Consider the following 17027-nt stretch of genomic DNA (forward strand, 5'->3'; position numbering starts at 1 on the left):
TCTCTCATTTTTCTTACAAACTGCCCAAGCAGGGGTAGGGGGAAGGGCCTTCACAGAGATAAGATGGGCTGAGGATATTCCTGGTGACTGACACAGGGAAGTTGGAGAGGGACGGGATGGTGGAGGTTGGGTGATGGGAGGGGTGAGAGTGGATCCAAAGAGGGGAAGGTATAGGCAGAGGAGGGGAGGGAGTAGGTGGTGCTGTCCCAACTCTGCCACTTCCTGCTGTGTAACCTTGGCCAAGGCAATTCCACCTTTCTGGGCCTTGCTTTATATGCAGGGTAGAAGCTTGCCTTGTGGGCTAGTGAGAGAATCACATGGAAGGCAAGCACTTTCTTTCTCCTTTCATTCATTCACCCATCTTCCTCTCAAGTTCTTTAGGCACAGCAGGTGCATCCTAAATGTTGAACCTCTTCCCTTACTCCAGACTTTGGGGTGGCTCAAACCCCAACTCAGAAAAGGTGGAGCTGGAGGCTGAGACTAATACCACTGATTCCATAATCAGGGCTTAAGGTTTCTATGGGCTGAGAGATGGAAGAGGGTCCAAGGTAACCCCCTTCCTCACTAAACACCTGGACTGTGTTGTTGATGGGACAGTGACTGAAAAGGCAGAGATCAGAAAAGTTCTATTTCTTTGGGTTAGCCCCAGAAGGCTTCCTGGAGGAAGGAGGAGCTATCTGCTTGGTCAGAAGGATGGGCTTCTCATTGAGGCCCGCAGACTGGAGTGTGTATGTGTTGGTGGGGACAAGCATGTGCTGGGCATGAGGAGGGCACTCTGGCAGAGACAGGAGGCTAGGGGAGGTCATAGCTGGTCCCCCTCTCATATTCCTCCAGGTGCATTGTGGCCAGCTGAGTGACAGTGAAGAGTGGAGCCTGCAAGCCGTGGAGAAGCATGTGAGTGAGGGTAGGGCTGAGGTAGGATGGGGGCTGCTGAAGGCCCTCATCATAGCCAGTGGGGAGATGATCTGGCCAGGGAGCTGGACAAGCAGTGCAGCATCTTTGGGCTGTATGACCTTGAGCAAGTCACTTAACCTCTCTGAACCTCAGTTTCACATCTGAAAATGAGGATAAGGATAGCATTGACCTGCTTATGGTACCGGTGAGATAAGGCAACACAAACACCTTGTCAATACTTAGGAAAGACCATGCCCTTCACGATAATGAGGCTCTTTCCTGGGATTTTACTCCTGTGAGTGCGAGAGACACTGGGAAATCTGACCCTGCCCTGTCTTGTAAGAGCCTGGGGGCGGGCGGGAGAGACAACCCTGTACTTAGCTGTTCAAGGGCGGAAGGACGCTCCTGGGGCAGTGGGAACCCACAGGCGGGGTGGAGCGCTGAGGGCTGCATTGTTTGGGACCGGGATGGGGGTGGTGGGCTCCCCGGACGGAGAACGGTTTGAGCAAGGGCGAGGGTCCCGACGCGGTGTGTGCGGTGAAGGTGGGACGAATGACTCGCTGACCGCCCTGCTCGTCCCAGGCTCTGGTGGCCCTGCGAAGGGTGCAGGCTCTGCAGCCCCGGGGGCCTGGCGCCGCCTCGGCAGCAGTCCGGAACCCCCCGGCGGGGGTGGCGGGAGACCAGAAGCGCGGTGTGGCTCACACCGACCAGGACCAAAAGATCCTGCAGCTGTGCGGTAAGGACCCCGCCCAGCGGGTCTAACCTGGAAGGGAGGGGCCTCTTGGAGGGGGTGCGGTCTGGGTTGGGGAGCCAGGTGGCAATTGGAAGGGAGGTCCATGGGCTGGGCGGGCAGGTGGAGCACCTCTAGGGAAGTCTGCGAGCCTTCTCTCTGACCGGCGCGTCGCCACTGCAGGGGAACTCTACGACCTGGATGCCTCGTCCCTCCAGCTCAAAGTCCTCCAATACGTGAGTGCCCGTGCTTCTCCCCCTGTGATCCTCCAGGGACCTAGGTCCCAGTGAGCCCTCCTTCTCAGTTCAGATTCCGACGCCCTGCCCCTCCTCTCTCCTCCTTCTACCTGAGGAGCCTCAGAGAGGCGAGAGCTGGGGAGTGGGGGTGGCCCTAGATCCGCCGTCAGCCCCTCTCGGTCCCTGCATTTCAGCTGCAGCAGGAGACCCAGGCATCCCGCTGCTGCCTCCTGCTGGTGTCCGAGGATAATCTCCAGCTTTCCTGCAAGGTGAGGGCCCAGGTCCACTATGGGGCTGGGCGGGGGACTCAGGTCTCCGAGGGGAACAGCCTTGCCCACCCTTTAACTGCCCCCACCCCCACCCCCGCTCTGCCGCTCAGGTCATCGGAGATAAAGTGCTGGAGGAAGAAACCAGCTTTCCGGTGAGTCTCGCGACCGTCCTCTGTATTGGATTCTGTGGGAGCAGTTAAGGCCAGCTACGCACTCCAGGGATCTGCCCAGAGAGACTGGAGTCTCTACTAGAATCTCTTGGAATCTGATGGAATTATCTGGATCTTGGGATCTATTAAATCTTATGAGAGGTCACGATCTTTCATGAACAGGATCCATTAGGAGAGCTCTCTTACAATCTATAGAAAGGCTTACTTGGGGCCAGTTCACTTCTGTTGGAACATTTCTGGATTTGGCTCTCTCAGGATCTTAGAGATCAATGAGAATCCTTCGGGTTTGCTTTTCTCATTCCTAATTAGGGAAGACCCTAAAGTCATCCAAAGGGGATTCTAGTCAAGAGCAGACCCTCACCCCACCCCACCCTCCACCCCCGCCCCCCAGTGTTGACTCTACCCACCATTTGGACTTACTGAAGAAGGTGTCTGGAAGGTCTGGAAACTTCCAGACTTGGGAGGGGGGTTGAGTCTGAGGTCACCTGACCTTAGAGAGAACTAGGCCCTGGCTCAGCCTCTCTTCACTCTCCAGTTGACGACAGGACGCCTGGGCCAGGTGGTGGAAGATAAGAAGTCTATCCAGCTGAAGGATCTCACCTCGGTAAGCCATGGCCTGGCTGGACCAGGGGACGAGGCAAAGGGTCTCTGGGACAAGGCAGCCTGGGAATGGGGGAAACAAGCCCCAGGGACCTTCTCCCAACCCATACCCATGTCCTAGGGTATCCCATCTCACAGAGGTCCCTTAGAACTGCCTGTTGCAGAGTGTGGTGGAGGGCTAGGGGAGGGAAGCATGGTCCCTCCCTCCTTCCCTGCCCTGACACACCTCCCCCTTTGCAGGAGGATGTGCAACAGCTGCAAAGCATGTTGGGCTGTGAGCTGCAGGCGATGCTCTGCGTTCCTGTCATCAGCCGGGCCACTGACCAGGTGGTGGCCTTGGCCTGCGCCTTCAACAAGCTCGGAGGAGACTTGTGAGTCTTGGTGGGGTGAAGTGATCAGAAGCTGAAAGACTGGGCAGGGCTCTCTACTAGGGTCACAGGGAAGGGCACCAGGCAGGGGATACTGCCCCAGCAGTGGTGGGTCAAATGGTTTGTTGCTGCAAGAGACTATAGGATTGTGAAGGTGCCAGACTCTCGCAGCTGCTGGCTGGGGCGCAGGTAATTGTTGACTCTCCATCACCCATTTTGGCTTATTTAAAATCATGTTGAGGTCCAAATGAGTTCCCCTTCTGTCTGCCCACTGCCTCCAGTTTGGGCTATCCACTGCTAGAGTACTGGTCTTTCCCCCACTTGCCATCACCCTGTTTTGGCTTTTCTGCTGGGAATTGGCTGATGGAGGGGTGGTAAGTTCTGGGATGGGTGAACTCCTTGGGACCCACAGAGTGTGATTACACTGTGGGCAAGGGCTAAAGGGAATAGGCTGGGGGGCTGGGCTAAGCTAAGGGGCTTTAGAGACACTGATAGGGCAGCTATAAGAATCATTTGAAATGGAGGGGCAGGGCAGAGTCAGGTAAAGAGGCTTAGGAAGCATTTTGCAAGAACTGAGGTCAGATTGGGGTCTAAAAGTAGTATCACAAATAGATTTGGTATTCTACTCCAACTCATTACTTGGTGGTAGCTGCCTGAAACAGTGGGTTGAGAATGAATATTAGTTTAGTGAGAAACAATGCTGTGATTGATTAGCCATGTCTATCTATCCTGGGTGCAGGTTCAGTATGTGAATGCTGCCAGAGTTGGTCCAGATGGTCTAGCAGTTTGTGCCTGGATCATATAGGGAGGGAGAAGCAGGCAGGTGAGGGGTGGGTCCTGATTCTGGGATGCAGAGAGATACTGACAAAGAGCTTGGCCCCTGGGGCTCAAGCAAGCAGACTGGGTTTGAGGGCCTGAAGGTCCTGCAGAAAGTGGAGACTGGGATGTTGGGACTATAGAGATGTCAGAAGCACAGGGACAGAGTCTGCATAGGTGGGGCAGAGATATGAAAGTCATAGACCTGAGTAGCAGGACCCGCCAGCACAGAGCTCTGTAGGCAGTTGGACAGGCCTGGGGAAGTGAAGACAGAGATGAAGTAGAACTCGCTGAGGCAGGGAGGATGTGGATCTGTGTCATCTGTGGTTGGTATCCTAGCGGTGGGAGCATTCACACCATTCAATAAACACAAGTTGGGCACCTACTGTATCCAGCCCTGCATTGGTCAGGTGGCCCCGGAAAGGCCTTTGGGGAGGGGAGTACAGAGGGAAGGGGCTCATTAGGGGCTGCTGTCTGTGAGACTGGGTTCTGAGATGGCCCTAAACCTGGAGGAAAGGTGGTGTCAGAAGGGAAATGAGATGGGGCCTTGGTGACAACTTTGTGGCCATCTCTGGGTCCCACATATTTCAGGGAGTGAGTGCTGAATGATTGCATGAGCCAAGGTAGGGTTCAGCTCAGAGCAGTGACTGCAGACAAGCTGCCTGGAGCCCAGAGAACAGGGACTCCAGAGTCCCTTGAGCTGGGCGTGTGATGGGGCTGGTGGCCAGGGCAGAGGTAGAGTATAGTTAAAACATTCAGCAAACACCTCCCATATAACTCTCTGGTACCAGGCTCTGCATTGGGTGGTACAGTCATGGTCCCTGCCTTCAAGACTTGGAGTTTATTTTCAGGGCCAAGAGGGAGGAGGGTGGGAAAGGTATTCTAGGCAGAGAGAACAGTGTGGGGAAAAGCGTGAAGGTGTGAAAGAGACTGAGGTTTTCTCAGAATGCTGAGGATCTAGTATGGCTTAGTATGAGAGATACCCATAGATTAGGGGAGAGAGGTGAGTGGGACCAGACTGAGGGGCCTCAAATGTCATGGTAGGGAAGGGAGAGACAGACACAGGCTGGTAGGGAAGGTGGGGAGACAGACACAGGCTGGTGGGGATGGGGATGTAGACCCAAATCATTGGGCAGCAAGCATGAGTGGGGGATATCCTGGCAGAGGAGCACTGAGACCAGCCATAAAATGGGAAGAAGCCTAGGCAGGGAAATCTGGGGGCAGAGAGAAGGTCAAGATCTTTGAGGTGTGCTCCCTGCTCCCCCTCACTCCAAAGACCCCCACATGGAGAGGCTAACCCATCTCCCCAGAGCAGGTCCTGCCCCAAGTTGGTCCATCCGGCCCCACAAAACTCCCTAGTGATGAGTCATTTGGTGGCCAGATTGAATAACCTCAAAAAGGATTTGGGGCTATCTTGTCAGCTGAGAGCTAGCTGTCTGAGTAAGCTGGGCACTACCCTCCTCACAAACACCTCAGGATTTATGGAGGCACCAGATCAGGGCCTGCAGACTCAGGGTGAGTAGGACAGTGGCAGGAGCTGGACAAGACAGGGTACTTCGTGAGGCCAGAAGGGCCCCTGGGAAGAGCAGGAGAATATCCACCTCAGGCCTGGGCAAGTCTCTAGTCCGAGAGAAGAGACCCAGCCTCAGTCTGGATAAATCCGAAGTCAGAGGATGGAGACATGGCTCTGGCTTCAATCAACAATAGTCTGAGGAGGATTAGAGTCCTCCCCTCAGGGAGCCCCAAGTCTGAGGGGAAAGCTGGCCCAGCTGCCTATGCAGGGAACAGCCCCAGTAGAGGGGAGTGATGGTTACTGCGTCTCTGAGTGGGCTTCCTGGAGAAATGGAAGTAAGGAGAAACAGGGAGAAGTCCATTGTCCACTGCCTCTCCAGTGACCTCTGCCCTCTGCCCCAGGTTCACGGACCAGGATGAGCATGTGATCCAGCACTGCTTCCACTACACTAGCACGGTGCTCACCAGCACCCTGGCCTTCCAGAAAGAGCAAAAGCTCAAGTGTGAGTGCCAGGTGAGTGACCTTCTAGGAGCCACTCTTGGGGATGAAGTCGCCCAGCTCTCAGCCCCAGAGCGTCATCCATAAGGGAAAAGCCCACGTCTTTCTGGACCCTTGGCAGGAAGGTTACCTAGTGCCCTGAAGGCTTCTTAAAGAGGTAGGTCGGTGGGTCCTCAGGACAGCGCCGCTGGCTGCAGGCACTGTATGTGACCGTCCTCTAGTGTTCAACTTGGGTACTACAGCAACATCTGGGCAGCTAGAGCAGAGGTGAATGAGCATCTGAGATTCAAGATTACTGTGCACCTTCACTGGGGCTATACTTTCACTCCTTCACTTGGTAGCCAAATGATATAACTAGACTGTGCCAGTCCCCAGCCTGTCCAGAGAGCCCTAAAGGGGGCATGAGAAGACCCTGGAGCTACTGGAAGCAGGGGGATGGAAGGTGTGACACCTCTGCAATGTGAACCCCTATGATTTTCATTTCCTCCATTCCAGGCTCTTCTCCAAGTGGCAAAGAACCTCTTTACTCACCTGGGTGAGTGAACTGGCCTCCATGCCTGGCTGTGGGTGGGAGCGGGGACTGGCATTTTGGGGAAGAGAGGTGGCAGGGCTTGGCCTCGGCATTCTAGCCTGGTCTCACCACTGCCCTCCATGCTTCTCCCTCCCACAGATGATGTCTCTGTCCTGCTCCAGGAGATCATCACAGAGGCCAGAAACCTCAGCAATGCTGAGATGTAAGTCAGTCTACCCCAGGGTAAGGTGAGAGAGGCCCCAGTCCTGGGTCCTCATCCCCTTCCTTCTTCGCTTCTTTTTTTCCCCTCCACTGCCTTCTTGCGGGACCCTATCATGTTTTGTGTGATCCTTTATTTCATGCCTGTGACCCTCACTAATAACGTTCAATGATAGCAGGGGCAGTGCTCACTTTGTTGGCCCTGGGTCCCCAGCTCCTAACACAGTGCCTGGCACATAGTAGGCACTACAAGAAAAAAAATCATTGGGATTAATTAATGTCTGGAGTCAGCCAGCCCTCAGGAGGGTCTCTCATAATGGATAGCACCTTTCAGGCTTCAGAAATCTAGGCTTTGCCTAAAGTCGTGAGAAGTGGGGGTGGTCGGAGAGGGCTGTCAGGGACCTGTGGACCGTGGCTGTCTCCCCACAGCTGCTCCGTGTTCCTGCTGGATCAAAATGAGCTGGTGGCCAAGGTGTTCGACGGGGGCGTGGTGGATGACGAGGTGAGGCACGGGCGCGCGGAGGGAGTGTGTGGCCGTAGTCCTGGGGGCCGGGAGTCCACAAGGCGCCCAAGGAGGAGGAAGCGGGACAGTCCATGGTCCGTTCTGTGGCCGGCCGCTGACTTCCTCTCTACTCCATCACTGCCCTGGCAGAGCTACGAGATCCGCATCCCGGCTGACCAGGGCATTGCGGGCCACGTGGCAACCACCGGCCAGATCCTGAACATCCCGGACGCGTACGCGCATCCGCTTTTCTACCGTGGCGTGGACGACAGCACCGGCTTCCGCACGCGCAACATCCTCTGCTTCCCCATCAAGAACGAGAACCAGGGTGCGAGCTCCGGGCAGCTCCGGGAAGTGGGGCGGGCTCGGGCGGGGGCGGGGCCTGAGCAGGATGGGGCGGAGCCGAGCGGAGGGTCGGCGACCCTTCCCCACCGCCTTAGCGTCCGGGAGCGGAAAGGACAGGACGGGACTACCCTGGCTGGGACGTCCCTTGAGGACACCCTGGGAGGGCGGACGCCGCCGGACACATCCAGCAGCCGGTCCTAGCCCCTCTCCGGCCCCAGAGGTCATCGGTGTGGCCGAGCTGGTGAACAAGATTAACGGACCATGGTTCAGCAAGTTCGACGAGGACTTGGCAACCGCCTTCTCCATCTACTGTGGCATCAGCATAGCCCATGTGAGTGGGGAAAGGGCAGGGCCGGTGCAGGGCCCTCTGTTCACCTTCACATTGGCTGTGTCCAGACGGGCCCTGTGAGTCTGAGCTCTGTTGCTGGGTTGCTGTGCAGCCTTCAGTTCCTGCTGGTCACCTCTAGCCTCAGATTCCCATCTGAAAATTGGGGATACTGTTTCCTATCTTGCCAAGTTAGCCTCCTGGGATCAGGGGGAAACCCCAATTGTCATTAATACCCACCCTCTTTGCCAAGCAGCCTCAACCCGAGCCCCTGGTCAGCTTCTTTTTGGGAAATGTTGGGTCTCATTGTCCAGAGTTGGCTCTGAGCCAGGAATCCAACCACTAGGTTCCTGAGGCTAACCCATTCCTTGCGTCTCTGTCTCTGCTGTGGGACTCAGGCTCCATGACTGAAGACTGGGGCAGGCTCAGGAGGGGGTGCAAAGTGCCAGATCAAATGCTAAGAGGACCTGGGGAGGAGGGGCAAGGGGGGAAGGTATGGGTGAAAGTTGGAGGGGGGTCCCTACTCTGGCTGGAGCTTGAAAGCTTAAACTAGAGCCAGCATGGGACAGGAACGGCGTTGGGGGGGGGGGGCCTATATGATCCTTTTGTCCCAGTCCTGGGCATTCTGAGTTTCATAGCCACCTAGTTTGAGCCCCATCTTTCCCTCTCTCTCCTAGTCCCTCCTATACAAGAAAGTGAATGAGGCCCAGTATCGCAGCCACCTAGCCAATGAGATGATGATGTACCACATGAAGGTGAGGCCTGCACGGAGCTTCTGTCCTTCTTCTCAGGATCCCAGGGTCCCCTGCAGCCCACCTATTTCTTCCCTGCCTCCCAGTTCCCCGGGGGCCCAGGACCAGCCTGGGTTTTCTGATCACCCTTTCCTGAAGATAAGAAGATAGATTCAAAGCAATGCCTGGCCTCCTGCTCTCCTCTGGGGCAGCCTCTTCCAAGCAGTTTCCGGTTCAGCTCCAAGGCTGGCAGCAGGACCCATCCCGGGGAGAAATTTGGTGTTCCCCATGTCTGGTGATGAGTCCCACCTTGAGAATTACTGAAGGCTAGGAAGCTCACTCAGGGCCCTTCCCACAGCTCACCTACATTCAGTGGTCATGCACGCCTCTGTAGTCTGCTGATATTCTGTCTCATTCCCAGACCCTGTTTCAGAAAAGCTGTCCTGGGCTTTAGTTCAGAGTGTGTGGTGGTCATTTTCCTCTTCCCTGTGTCCAAACCAAAAGGTCCCAGGCTCTGTGGATAGGGTCAAAGCTGTGATAGGAAGGATTAAGGTTAGACTCTGGGATGTTACCCCGGAAAGAAAGAATCCTCAAGTTAGTGTCTATGAAAGGCTGGCATTGTTTGGTGGTGTCCCGAAGTGGTGTTTCTCTGTCTTTGCTGAGGACAGGCTGTCACAGACAAGGGGTGTCACAGGCAAGGAGGCACAGTAGGTGGGCTGTACCACAGTGGTCTCCTGCCAGTGATACCCCATGGATTGGAGTATCCACGCCCTGCCGTGGGTGCATTCTGGGCCACGGCGCTCCCTCCCACTGTGGGATTTTGAGGGTGAGGACACTGGATGGGGGTGGAGGCCATCTTCTAATACTCTGGTTGCTCCCCTCTAGGTCTCTGATGATGAATACACCAAACTTCTCCATGATGGGATCCAGCCTGTGGCTGCCATTGACTCCAACTTTGCCAGTTTCACCTATACCCCTCGCTCTCTGCCCGAGGATGACACTTCCATGGTGAGCTGGCCCTCCCCCCATTTGACTGCATAGGTGGAGGGTGTACAGCCAGAGATTTAAGTTAGATGTGGATAGGAACTTCCTGGCAAGACAGAGTCATCACCAAAGGCTAGAGAGCCTCCCTCAGAGATGGAGTGGGCATGTGGTCTGCCGGTGTGGGCCACAGGGCCTGCCCAGGGCTCAGTGACTGGACTGGGTGATCGCCAAGGGCTGCTCCAGAGCCCACAATGCCTGGGGCACGTGGCCTCAGGGTTGGTGCCTCCCTCCCTAGCTTTTTTTTTTTTTTTTTTTTAATTTTTTTTAATGTTTATTTATTTTTGAGACAGAGAGAGACAGAGCATGAATGGGGGAGGGGCAGAGAGAGAGGGAGACACAGGATCAGAAGCAGGATCCAGGCTCTGAGCCATCAGCCCAGAGCCCGATGCGGGGCTCGAACTCACGAACCGTGAGATTGTGACCTGAGCTGAAGTCGGACGCTCAACCGACTGAGCCACCCAGGCGCCCCAACCCTCCCTAGCTTTCTAAGATTTTGTGTGAGTTTGGTTCCAAGAATTCTTCGGTCCCCTGTTTCTAAAAGTTCATGGCTCCAAGAATGCTTGTCTCTACCGTTTTATGGTTCTCCAGTTCAGATCTAAAGTTCTAAGATTCCAAAAGTTTGGAAGCTTCAAGAAGGGGCAAGGCAGGGGACCCATTTTGAAACAGACAGTCCCTCTGAATCCTCCCTTCTACTCTCTCCAGGCCATCCTGAGCATGCTGCAGGACATGAATTTCATCAATAACTACAAAATTGACTGCCCAACTCTGGCCCGGTGTGTGCCCCAGCCCTCCCCTCCACGTGCAGGCAGCCCTGGTCTTTGCCTCCCCCTGTTCTCTACTCTCACATCCATTGCCCCAGCATTCTGGGAAGGGGTCTCTGTGGACGACTAGGAGTGGCCCAGTCTGTGGGAGTGGAGAGGATCCGTGAGTGAGAGGCAATTCACAGACACTGGGACCATGAGTAAAGGGAAGGAATGGGGCAAGGCACAGCCTGAAGGGCTTCCTGGAAGAGGAGAGCCTGAGGCCCCTCTGCTGCCCTTTCCCCTCCGCCAGGTTCTGTTTGATGGTGAAGAAGGGCTACCGGGATCCCCCCTACCACAACTGGATGCATGCCTTTTCTGTCTCTCACTTCTGCTACCTGCTCTACAAGAATCTGGAGCTTACCAACTACCTCGAGTGAGTGTCTGCACTGACCCCCAAGTCTGGCAGTTGTTACAGTCCCCTGCTTTGGGATAGGGGAGGCACCTAAGGATGACAGGCACTTTACATACACCACCTCCCACGATCCTCTTAATGGTTCTGAGGAAGGCTACATTGCCTCATTTTCTAGGTGGGACTTGCTCACAGTCACATGTCCCATACTCATGGAGCAGTGAGCCTGTCAAACTCCAAACCAGGGCTGCTTTCCCAGAAGAGGACCCAGGTGTCCCCGGCTCCTGTCTGGTGGCTCCTGGACATCTCATGCAGCCGTTCTTCCTCTGGATGTGTGGAAGGGGCCTGATCTCCCTCTCCCCTCTGCCGCCCAACCAGGGACATCGAGATCTTTGCCTTGTTTATTTCCTGCATGTGTCATGACCTGGACCACAGAGGCACAAACAATTCCTTCCAGGTGGCCTCGGTAAGATTCTGCCCTCCTCAGAGTGGGCACCCTCCTCAGGGCATCTGGGAGTCTCATTCCTCCAGCCTGAGGAGAGATGGGAGCTGGTGGGACCGGGAGCCAGTTTGGAGATGGGAGGAGGCTCTCCAAGGCTTTGCCTGGGCTCTGAGATGGGGGAATGGTGAGGGCAGGGAGGACAGGGCAATGCCTAGCCTAATATGGCAGGCACTTGCATCTGGATGTAAGGAGTAATGGAGATTTCCCGGGATTTTCCAGAAATCTGTGCTGGCTGCTCTCTACAGCTCCGAGGGCTCTGTCATGGAGGTACCACCATTCTGCCCAATATCCCTGTGCCCATCATCCTCTTAAGGCTGATGACTTACATAGTTAGACCATGACCCAGCTCCTCCTGTTCCCAAGCCGTGCTCTCCAGACAGGCTGTGAGAGCTGTAGCCATACCCCAGGGCATGTCAGGCTCATTTTGCTGGATGGGCTCGGAGGGGTGCAGGTGTGGATGGGGATGTGGGTCAGCCTGAAGGTCCTGCCCGAGTCCAGGTTTGCACAGGGAGAACTTGTATTTAGCATGTCTCTCTTGGCATATCTGGGAACACCCTGTTCCACCCCCACTCCACCAGGCCTGGGATGGCTCCACCTCCTGTCACACCCAGTTTTGCCTTAGGTTGTTTGAATTGTGTCTGCCCACCCCAGGATGGGAGCCTCTTGGGGCAGGGACAAAATCTGAGACCTCTCTGAATTCCCTGCACTTGGCATGGGGTCTGGCACAGAATAGGAGCTAAACCTGGGACAAGGTCACCTTGCCCCCTGCTGCCCACTACAGCATCCCTCTGGAGACTGCCCCTGCTTGCATACCCCTGGGAGATGAGGGGCTCACTCCCTCCCACGAGGCCTTGTGGCAGCCCCACTTCTGCCCTCTGCATTCTGTGCTCAGCCTGCTCCTTCTCTCAATGACAGCCCTTCAGCATCTGGAGACAGGGGCCTTGCCCTCACCTCATCACTGCCTTTCTTTGTCAGCAAACAAATGTTTGCTGCATGAATTAGTGTCTAGGACTCCAATGGATCATTTCAGAATCATTCCGGTTTGAGAAGTCCTCAGAGCTTGCCTTGTCATGTCCCTTCATGTGACAGCTGAGGGATCTGAAGCTCAGAGCCTGCGAGGATTTGCCCGGGGTCACACAGAGGGCTGAAACAGAACCCAGAAAGGGAACTAGGACCCCCGACTCCCCGTTTCTGCCTGCTCTGCTCACCTTGGGGGCTGGGGCTGCACCGGTCCTGCTCCCTCTTTTGGCATCAGTGGTCAGCAGAGCCCCCGGCCCCACCTGGGCCCCCATCATTCCTCTCCCCACAGAGGCACCACTTCGCTCAGGCCATCGCCATCCTCAACACCCATGGTTGCAACATCTTTGACCACTTCTCCCGGAAGGTGATGGGGCCAGGGTTGGGGGTGAGGGAGTGGGAGCCCAGAGCTGGCCTGAGGCAGGAGAAGGAGCCGAGGGAGTGGGTGGGGGTGTCTGACAGGAGGCCCTGACATCTCCTCGCTCCCCTGCCCACCCTGGCCCAGGACTATCAGCGTATGCTGGACCTGATGCGGGACATCATCTTGGCCACCGATCTGGCCCACCACCTCCGCATCTTCAAGGACCTCCAGAAGATGGCCGAAGGTGCCTGTCTTTAAACCCCAGACCCTGGGGTTGGGAAAGGACCACCAAGAGGGGGATGTGCTGAGAGAGACCTACTCTCTCCAGCATCAACCCACCAAACCCAGGCAGATGCAGCACCGACCCTTCGGCTCCCACCCAGGGTGCTGAATTTCATGGACCACATAGGTGGGCCCTGGGGACCTTGCCCTCAGAGAGAGGGGGTGGGGCCTCCTCTCCTTGACCACACGCTCTCCCCAACAGTGGGTTATGACCGAACGAACAAGCAACACCATAGCCTCCTCCTCTGCCTCCTTATGACCTCCTGTGACCTCTCTGACCAGACCAAGGGCTGGAAGACTACGAGGAAGATCGCAGTAAGTGCTGCCCCTCCCTGGGAGGGTGCAGGCTGCACACCCCGCCAAGTTCTGTGTGGCTCCTGCATCTTGTTCACCCTCTCTGTGCTGAGCTCAGCCTCACTATATTTTGGGGAGACAGAAACCTAGACCACCTCAGGGTGACAGATGGGGAGATTCAGAAAGGGGCATGGACTCACCAGGGGTCACACAGCAAGTCAGTGGCTGGCGGAAGGTGGGCCAGAACCCAGCCACTCCTCCCGATCTGGGCCATCCCCCTGCCAAACTGGTGATGGTGTGGACAGACCCTGAAGGAGGGCTGAGGGATGCCTCAGTTTGCCAGTTTGGGAATGGGCTATAGAGGAGCTCAGGTGGACGGATTCCACACACAAGTTGTGATGAGAGTGTTGGCCTTTCAGGAGCTGATCTACAAAGAGTTCTTCTCCCAGGGAGACTTGGTAAGTGGGGAATGACTACTGGTGTCAGGCTGTGGGGAGAGGGATCCTGGGCTGGGGCTGGGAGGGGCTGGGTTAGCTTCATCCTGGCACCTGATGGAGGGAGGAGGGGACCAGGCCTGATGACTCAACTGCCCGCAGGAGAAAGCCATGGGCAACAGACCGATGGAGATGATGGACCGGGAGAAGGCCTACATCCCTGAGCTGCAGATCAGCTTTATGGAGCATATCGCGATGCCTATTTACAAGTGAGAGAGCTCAGGGGGTCTGCTGGGGGTAGGGGGACAGGGCTGGCTGTGGCGGTCACAGCAGATGCAGGTGCTGTCTCCTGTGGGCCCATAAACGGGCCCTTCACTTCATGTTCTCCTTGAGCGTCTAGTCCTATGCCTCACACTCTCGTGCAAGTTCTTCCTGCGGTAGAGCCCTAATCCTTCTTGCTACTCACAGTCTGATTTGTGACCCTGTCCATGTCCGTGTGCACCCTCAGGCTGCTGCAGGACCTGTTCCCCAAGGCGGCAGAGCTATATGAACGTGTGGCCTCTAACCGTGAGCACTGGACCAAAGTGTCTCACAAATTCACCATCCGCGGCCTCCCGAGCAACAACTCTCTGGACTTCCTGGATGAGGAATACGAGGTGCCTCAGCTGGATGGCACTGGGGCCCCTGTCAATGGCTGTTTCAGCCTTGATGCTGAGTGAGCCCCCGCCCCCTCCCCAGGACCCTTCCCTGCCCAGGCCTCCTCTCACAGCCCCCCACTGGCCTGGCCGGGTGCCCTGGGACCAGAGCCACGGGTCCTAGGTTCTAGACTAGGACTTACCATGTGACCCTGAGCAAGTACCGACCTTTCTGGGCCTCAGCTTTCCTGTCTGTGTAATGGAAGCAAGACTTCCAGCCTCACCAAGATTTTGTCATTTGTCCTCTGAGAGCACAGGGGTGACTGATGAGCAGCGAGCCCTGCTCTGCACTTCTGACCACATCTTGGCAAATCCTCCCCAGCCACTCCTCTGAGGCAGCCTGGATGGTCTCTCCTGGGCCCCATTCCTGCCCCATTAGATCTGTGCCCTCTTCCCTCTCCAGGGTCCTCATGCAAGGAGAAGGTGGGACATCTGAATGAGCAGAGAATAGGTCTTAGAAACAGTCATTAGCTCTGCTGGACTAGAAATAGCCACGGGGCCACTGAAGGTGCCCTTTAGGATCGCCACATACTTATAGTGGGCACTGGGACCTGGGGAGCTGCCAGAGGGGCAGCTCAGTGCTCTGGGCAGAGGGGGGTCCGGGAGAAAGCAGGATAGGAATGGTGGGCAGGAAGGATCCCAGGGCTGGAAGACAGGCTCCAACTGAGTCAATAATTCTCCTGGCTGTGTGACCCTGGGCAAGTGACTTCCCCTATGTGGGTGAGACAGGAGAGTGGGACAATCTGTTTTCTAAGACCCCTTTTAGATCAAAGTCCCCATGGCTCTGTGGAGTCCCAGGAGAAGCCATGGAATGTCCCTGCCACCCTAGGGCAAAGAGCCAACCCTGAGTCCTTCAGTGGCCCCCTGAGTGTCCCCCCCCCCCCACTTAGTCCAAGCCCCTTCCCCATTCCTGCAGCCAGAGAGGGCTGCCTCAGCCCTGACAGGGCTGACTGGCAGGGCTCCTATCTTCTTCAAGGCCATATCTACCCGTGCCCTGGGGCTTGGGAGACCCCCCATAGGGCCGGGCTTCTTGGGTCAGCCCGGCTGCTGGCATCTCCCTTCTCTGTTTTGTTCTGTATGTGTTGTGGGGTGGGGGGAGGGGGGCCACCTGCCTTACCTATTCTGAGTTGCCTTTAGAGAGATGCGTTTTTCTAGGATTCTGTGCAACTGTTGTATATGGTCCCGTGGGCTGACCGCTTTGTACATGAGAATAAATCTATTTCTTTCTACCAACCCTCCCCCTTGGGGCTATTTCCAGATATTGTACTTGGGGATGAGGGGAACAGAACTGGGGTAGGCAAATGCCCTTTAGAACTCCTTGGCTACTGGAGCCTCCAGCCTTTGTGTCTAGCTCCTCTTATAGGAGAGTCACAGACCTCCTGTGCCAGACTGTAGGGGCTTAGAGATATGGTGGCAGATGAGGAGACCTGGGCATGGAGCAGTGAGAGGGCATGTTGGCTGGCAGAGATTGTGGACTAGAAAGAAAAGAATTGAGGGGCTGAAGCAATCAAGGAGGCTGCCTGGAGGAGGCAGCCTAGAGCTCCTCCTAAACCCTCTGTCTTCTGGCTTGCTGGTCATGAATACCCATATAGCCAGGGCCTGGGCCTCTGAACCCCCTCCTTTCTTCCCTATCTGTGTCCCCATAAATCGTTCCCTGAGTCTGACTCTACACCAGATGCAACCCTGGGTTGTGTCTGTGGAGTTAGTTCCCTGCTTTTCTGGTTGTGAGAGTGTTTGCCTCTGCACACAGAGAGGGGCAGACCCCAGATTGGACCATAAGGAGGCTCTGACAGGCAAAAGTCTCTAAACCCACCCCCTCTCTCGCCTACATCCACCCCCCGTTTCCTCTCCCTGTTCATCTCTTCCAGATCAGTAACGGTTGATATATTAAGGGCTGAACGCTGGGATTTCCTTTCCTAGGAGATGGAGGAAAGAAGGACTGGGAGAAGATGATCGGGGCCATCCTGTGACACCTACAATGCCCCAGGTGCCAGCCTTTGGGACCACAGAGCCTATCTGTTTCTCCTGCTCCACAACTTGTCACTGTTTGGTATCTGCTTTTCTGGGCTATGGTCTCCAGGCAGCTAGCCTTCCCTTAAGAACTTGGGGTCCAGTCCCCTCCCTTGCCCAGCCCCTGCTTTGGGTTCCCCCCGTGTGTCTCTGTCCTCTCACAGCACAGGACCCAGGCTGACCAGTGGACCCCCAGGTAGAGGCAGGTCAGTTCCTGACAGGGTCCAAGGCTGACAAGGGATGGACAGGGGACAGCTCTTGTAATGGTGTGCATCTAACACCAGCATTGGTGTGGGTTGACATAGGTGCTCCTCTGTCTGTGACCACCCCCTCCCCCCCCCCCCCCCCCCCCCCCCCCCCCCCGCCGCCCACTTCAAATGTGTGACTCTCTTCTACCAGCCCTTGAACAAAGGAGGAGCACAGACAGCCTGTGTGCACGCTTCAGGGACCTCACTCCCCTTCCCTGCATCTGTTGTCTGTCCCCAGCTCAACCCACACTTGAGGACATT

The 17027-nt window shown here is 56.0% G+C and overlaps 1 protein-coding gene across 3 annotated transcripts in view; it reads left to right on the forward strand.

Annotated features, from left to right (window-relative positions):
- The window catches only part of PDE2A (phosphodiesterase 2A), a 94538-nt gene extending 78797 nt beyond the window's left edge, over positions 1–15741 (forward strand). For all 3 annotated transcript variants that reach the window (XM_045484133.1, XM_045484131.1, XM_045484132.1), the window contains 25 exons: positions 835–894; positions 1477–1630; positions 1808–1860; positions 2055–2129; positions 2240–2281; positions 2835–2903; positions 3140–3270; positions 5998–6109; positions 6590–6629; positions 6765–6828; positions 7254–7326; positions 7477–7654; positions 7890–8002; positions 8674–8751; positions 9613–9735; positions 10474–10544; positions 10825–10947; positions 11302–11389; positions 11645–11692; positions 12735–12809; positions 12948–13047; positions 13288–13400; positions 13799–13837; positions 13976–14082; positions 14322–15741. In XM_045484133.1, coding sequence (XP_045340089.1) covers positions 835–894; positions 1477–1630; positions 1808–1860; positions 2055–2129; positions 2240–2281; positions 2835–2903; positions 3140–3270; positions 5998–6109; positions 6590–6629; positions 6765–6828; positions 7254–7326; positions 7477–7654; positions 7890–8002; positions 8674–8751; positions 9613–9735; positions 10474–10544; positions 10825–10947; positions 11302–11389; positions 11645–11692; positions 12735–12809; positions 12948–13047; positions 13288–13400; positions 13799–13837; positions 13976–14082; positions 14322–14532 — 2340 coding nt within the window. In that variant the 3' untranslated portion in view covers positions 14533–15741. The remainder of the gene's footprint in view (positions 1–834; positions 895–1476; positions 1631–1807; positions 1861–2054; positions 2130–2239; positions 2282–2834; positions 2904–3139; positions 3271–5997; positions 6110–6589; positions 6630–6764; positions 6829–7253; positions 7327–7476; positions 7655–7889; positions 8003–8673; positions 8752–9612; positions 9736–10473; positions 10545–10824; positions 10948–11301; positions 11390–11644; positions 11693–12734; positions 12810–12947; positions 13048–13287; positions 13401–13798; positions 13838–13975; positions 14083–14321) is intronic.
- Positions 15742–17027: the final 1286 nt, after the last annotated feature.

The sequence above is a fragment of the Leopardus geoffroyi genome, chromosome D1 (genome assembly GCF_018350155.1).
Source record: "Leopardus geoffroyi isolate Oge1 chromosome D1, O.geoffroyi_Oge1_pat1.0, whole genome shotgun sequence".
Taxonomy (NCBI): Eukaryota; Metazoa; Chordata; class Mammalia; order Carnivora; family Felidae; genus Leopardus; species Leopardus geoffroyi.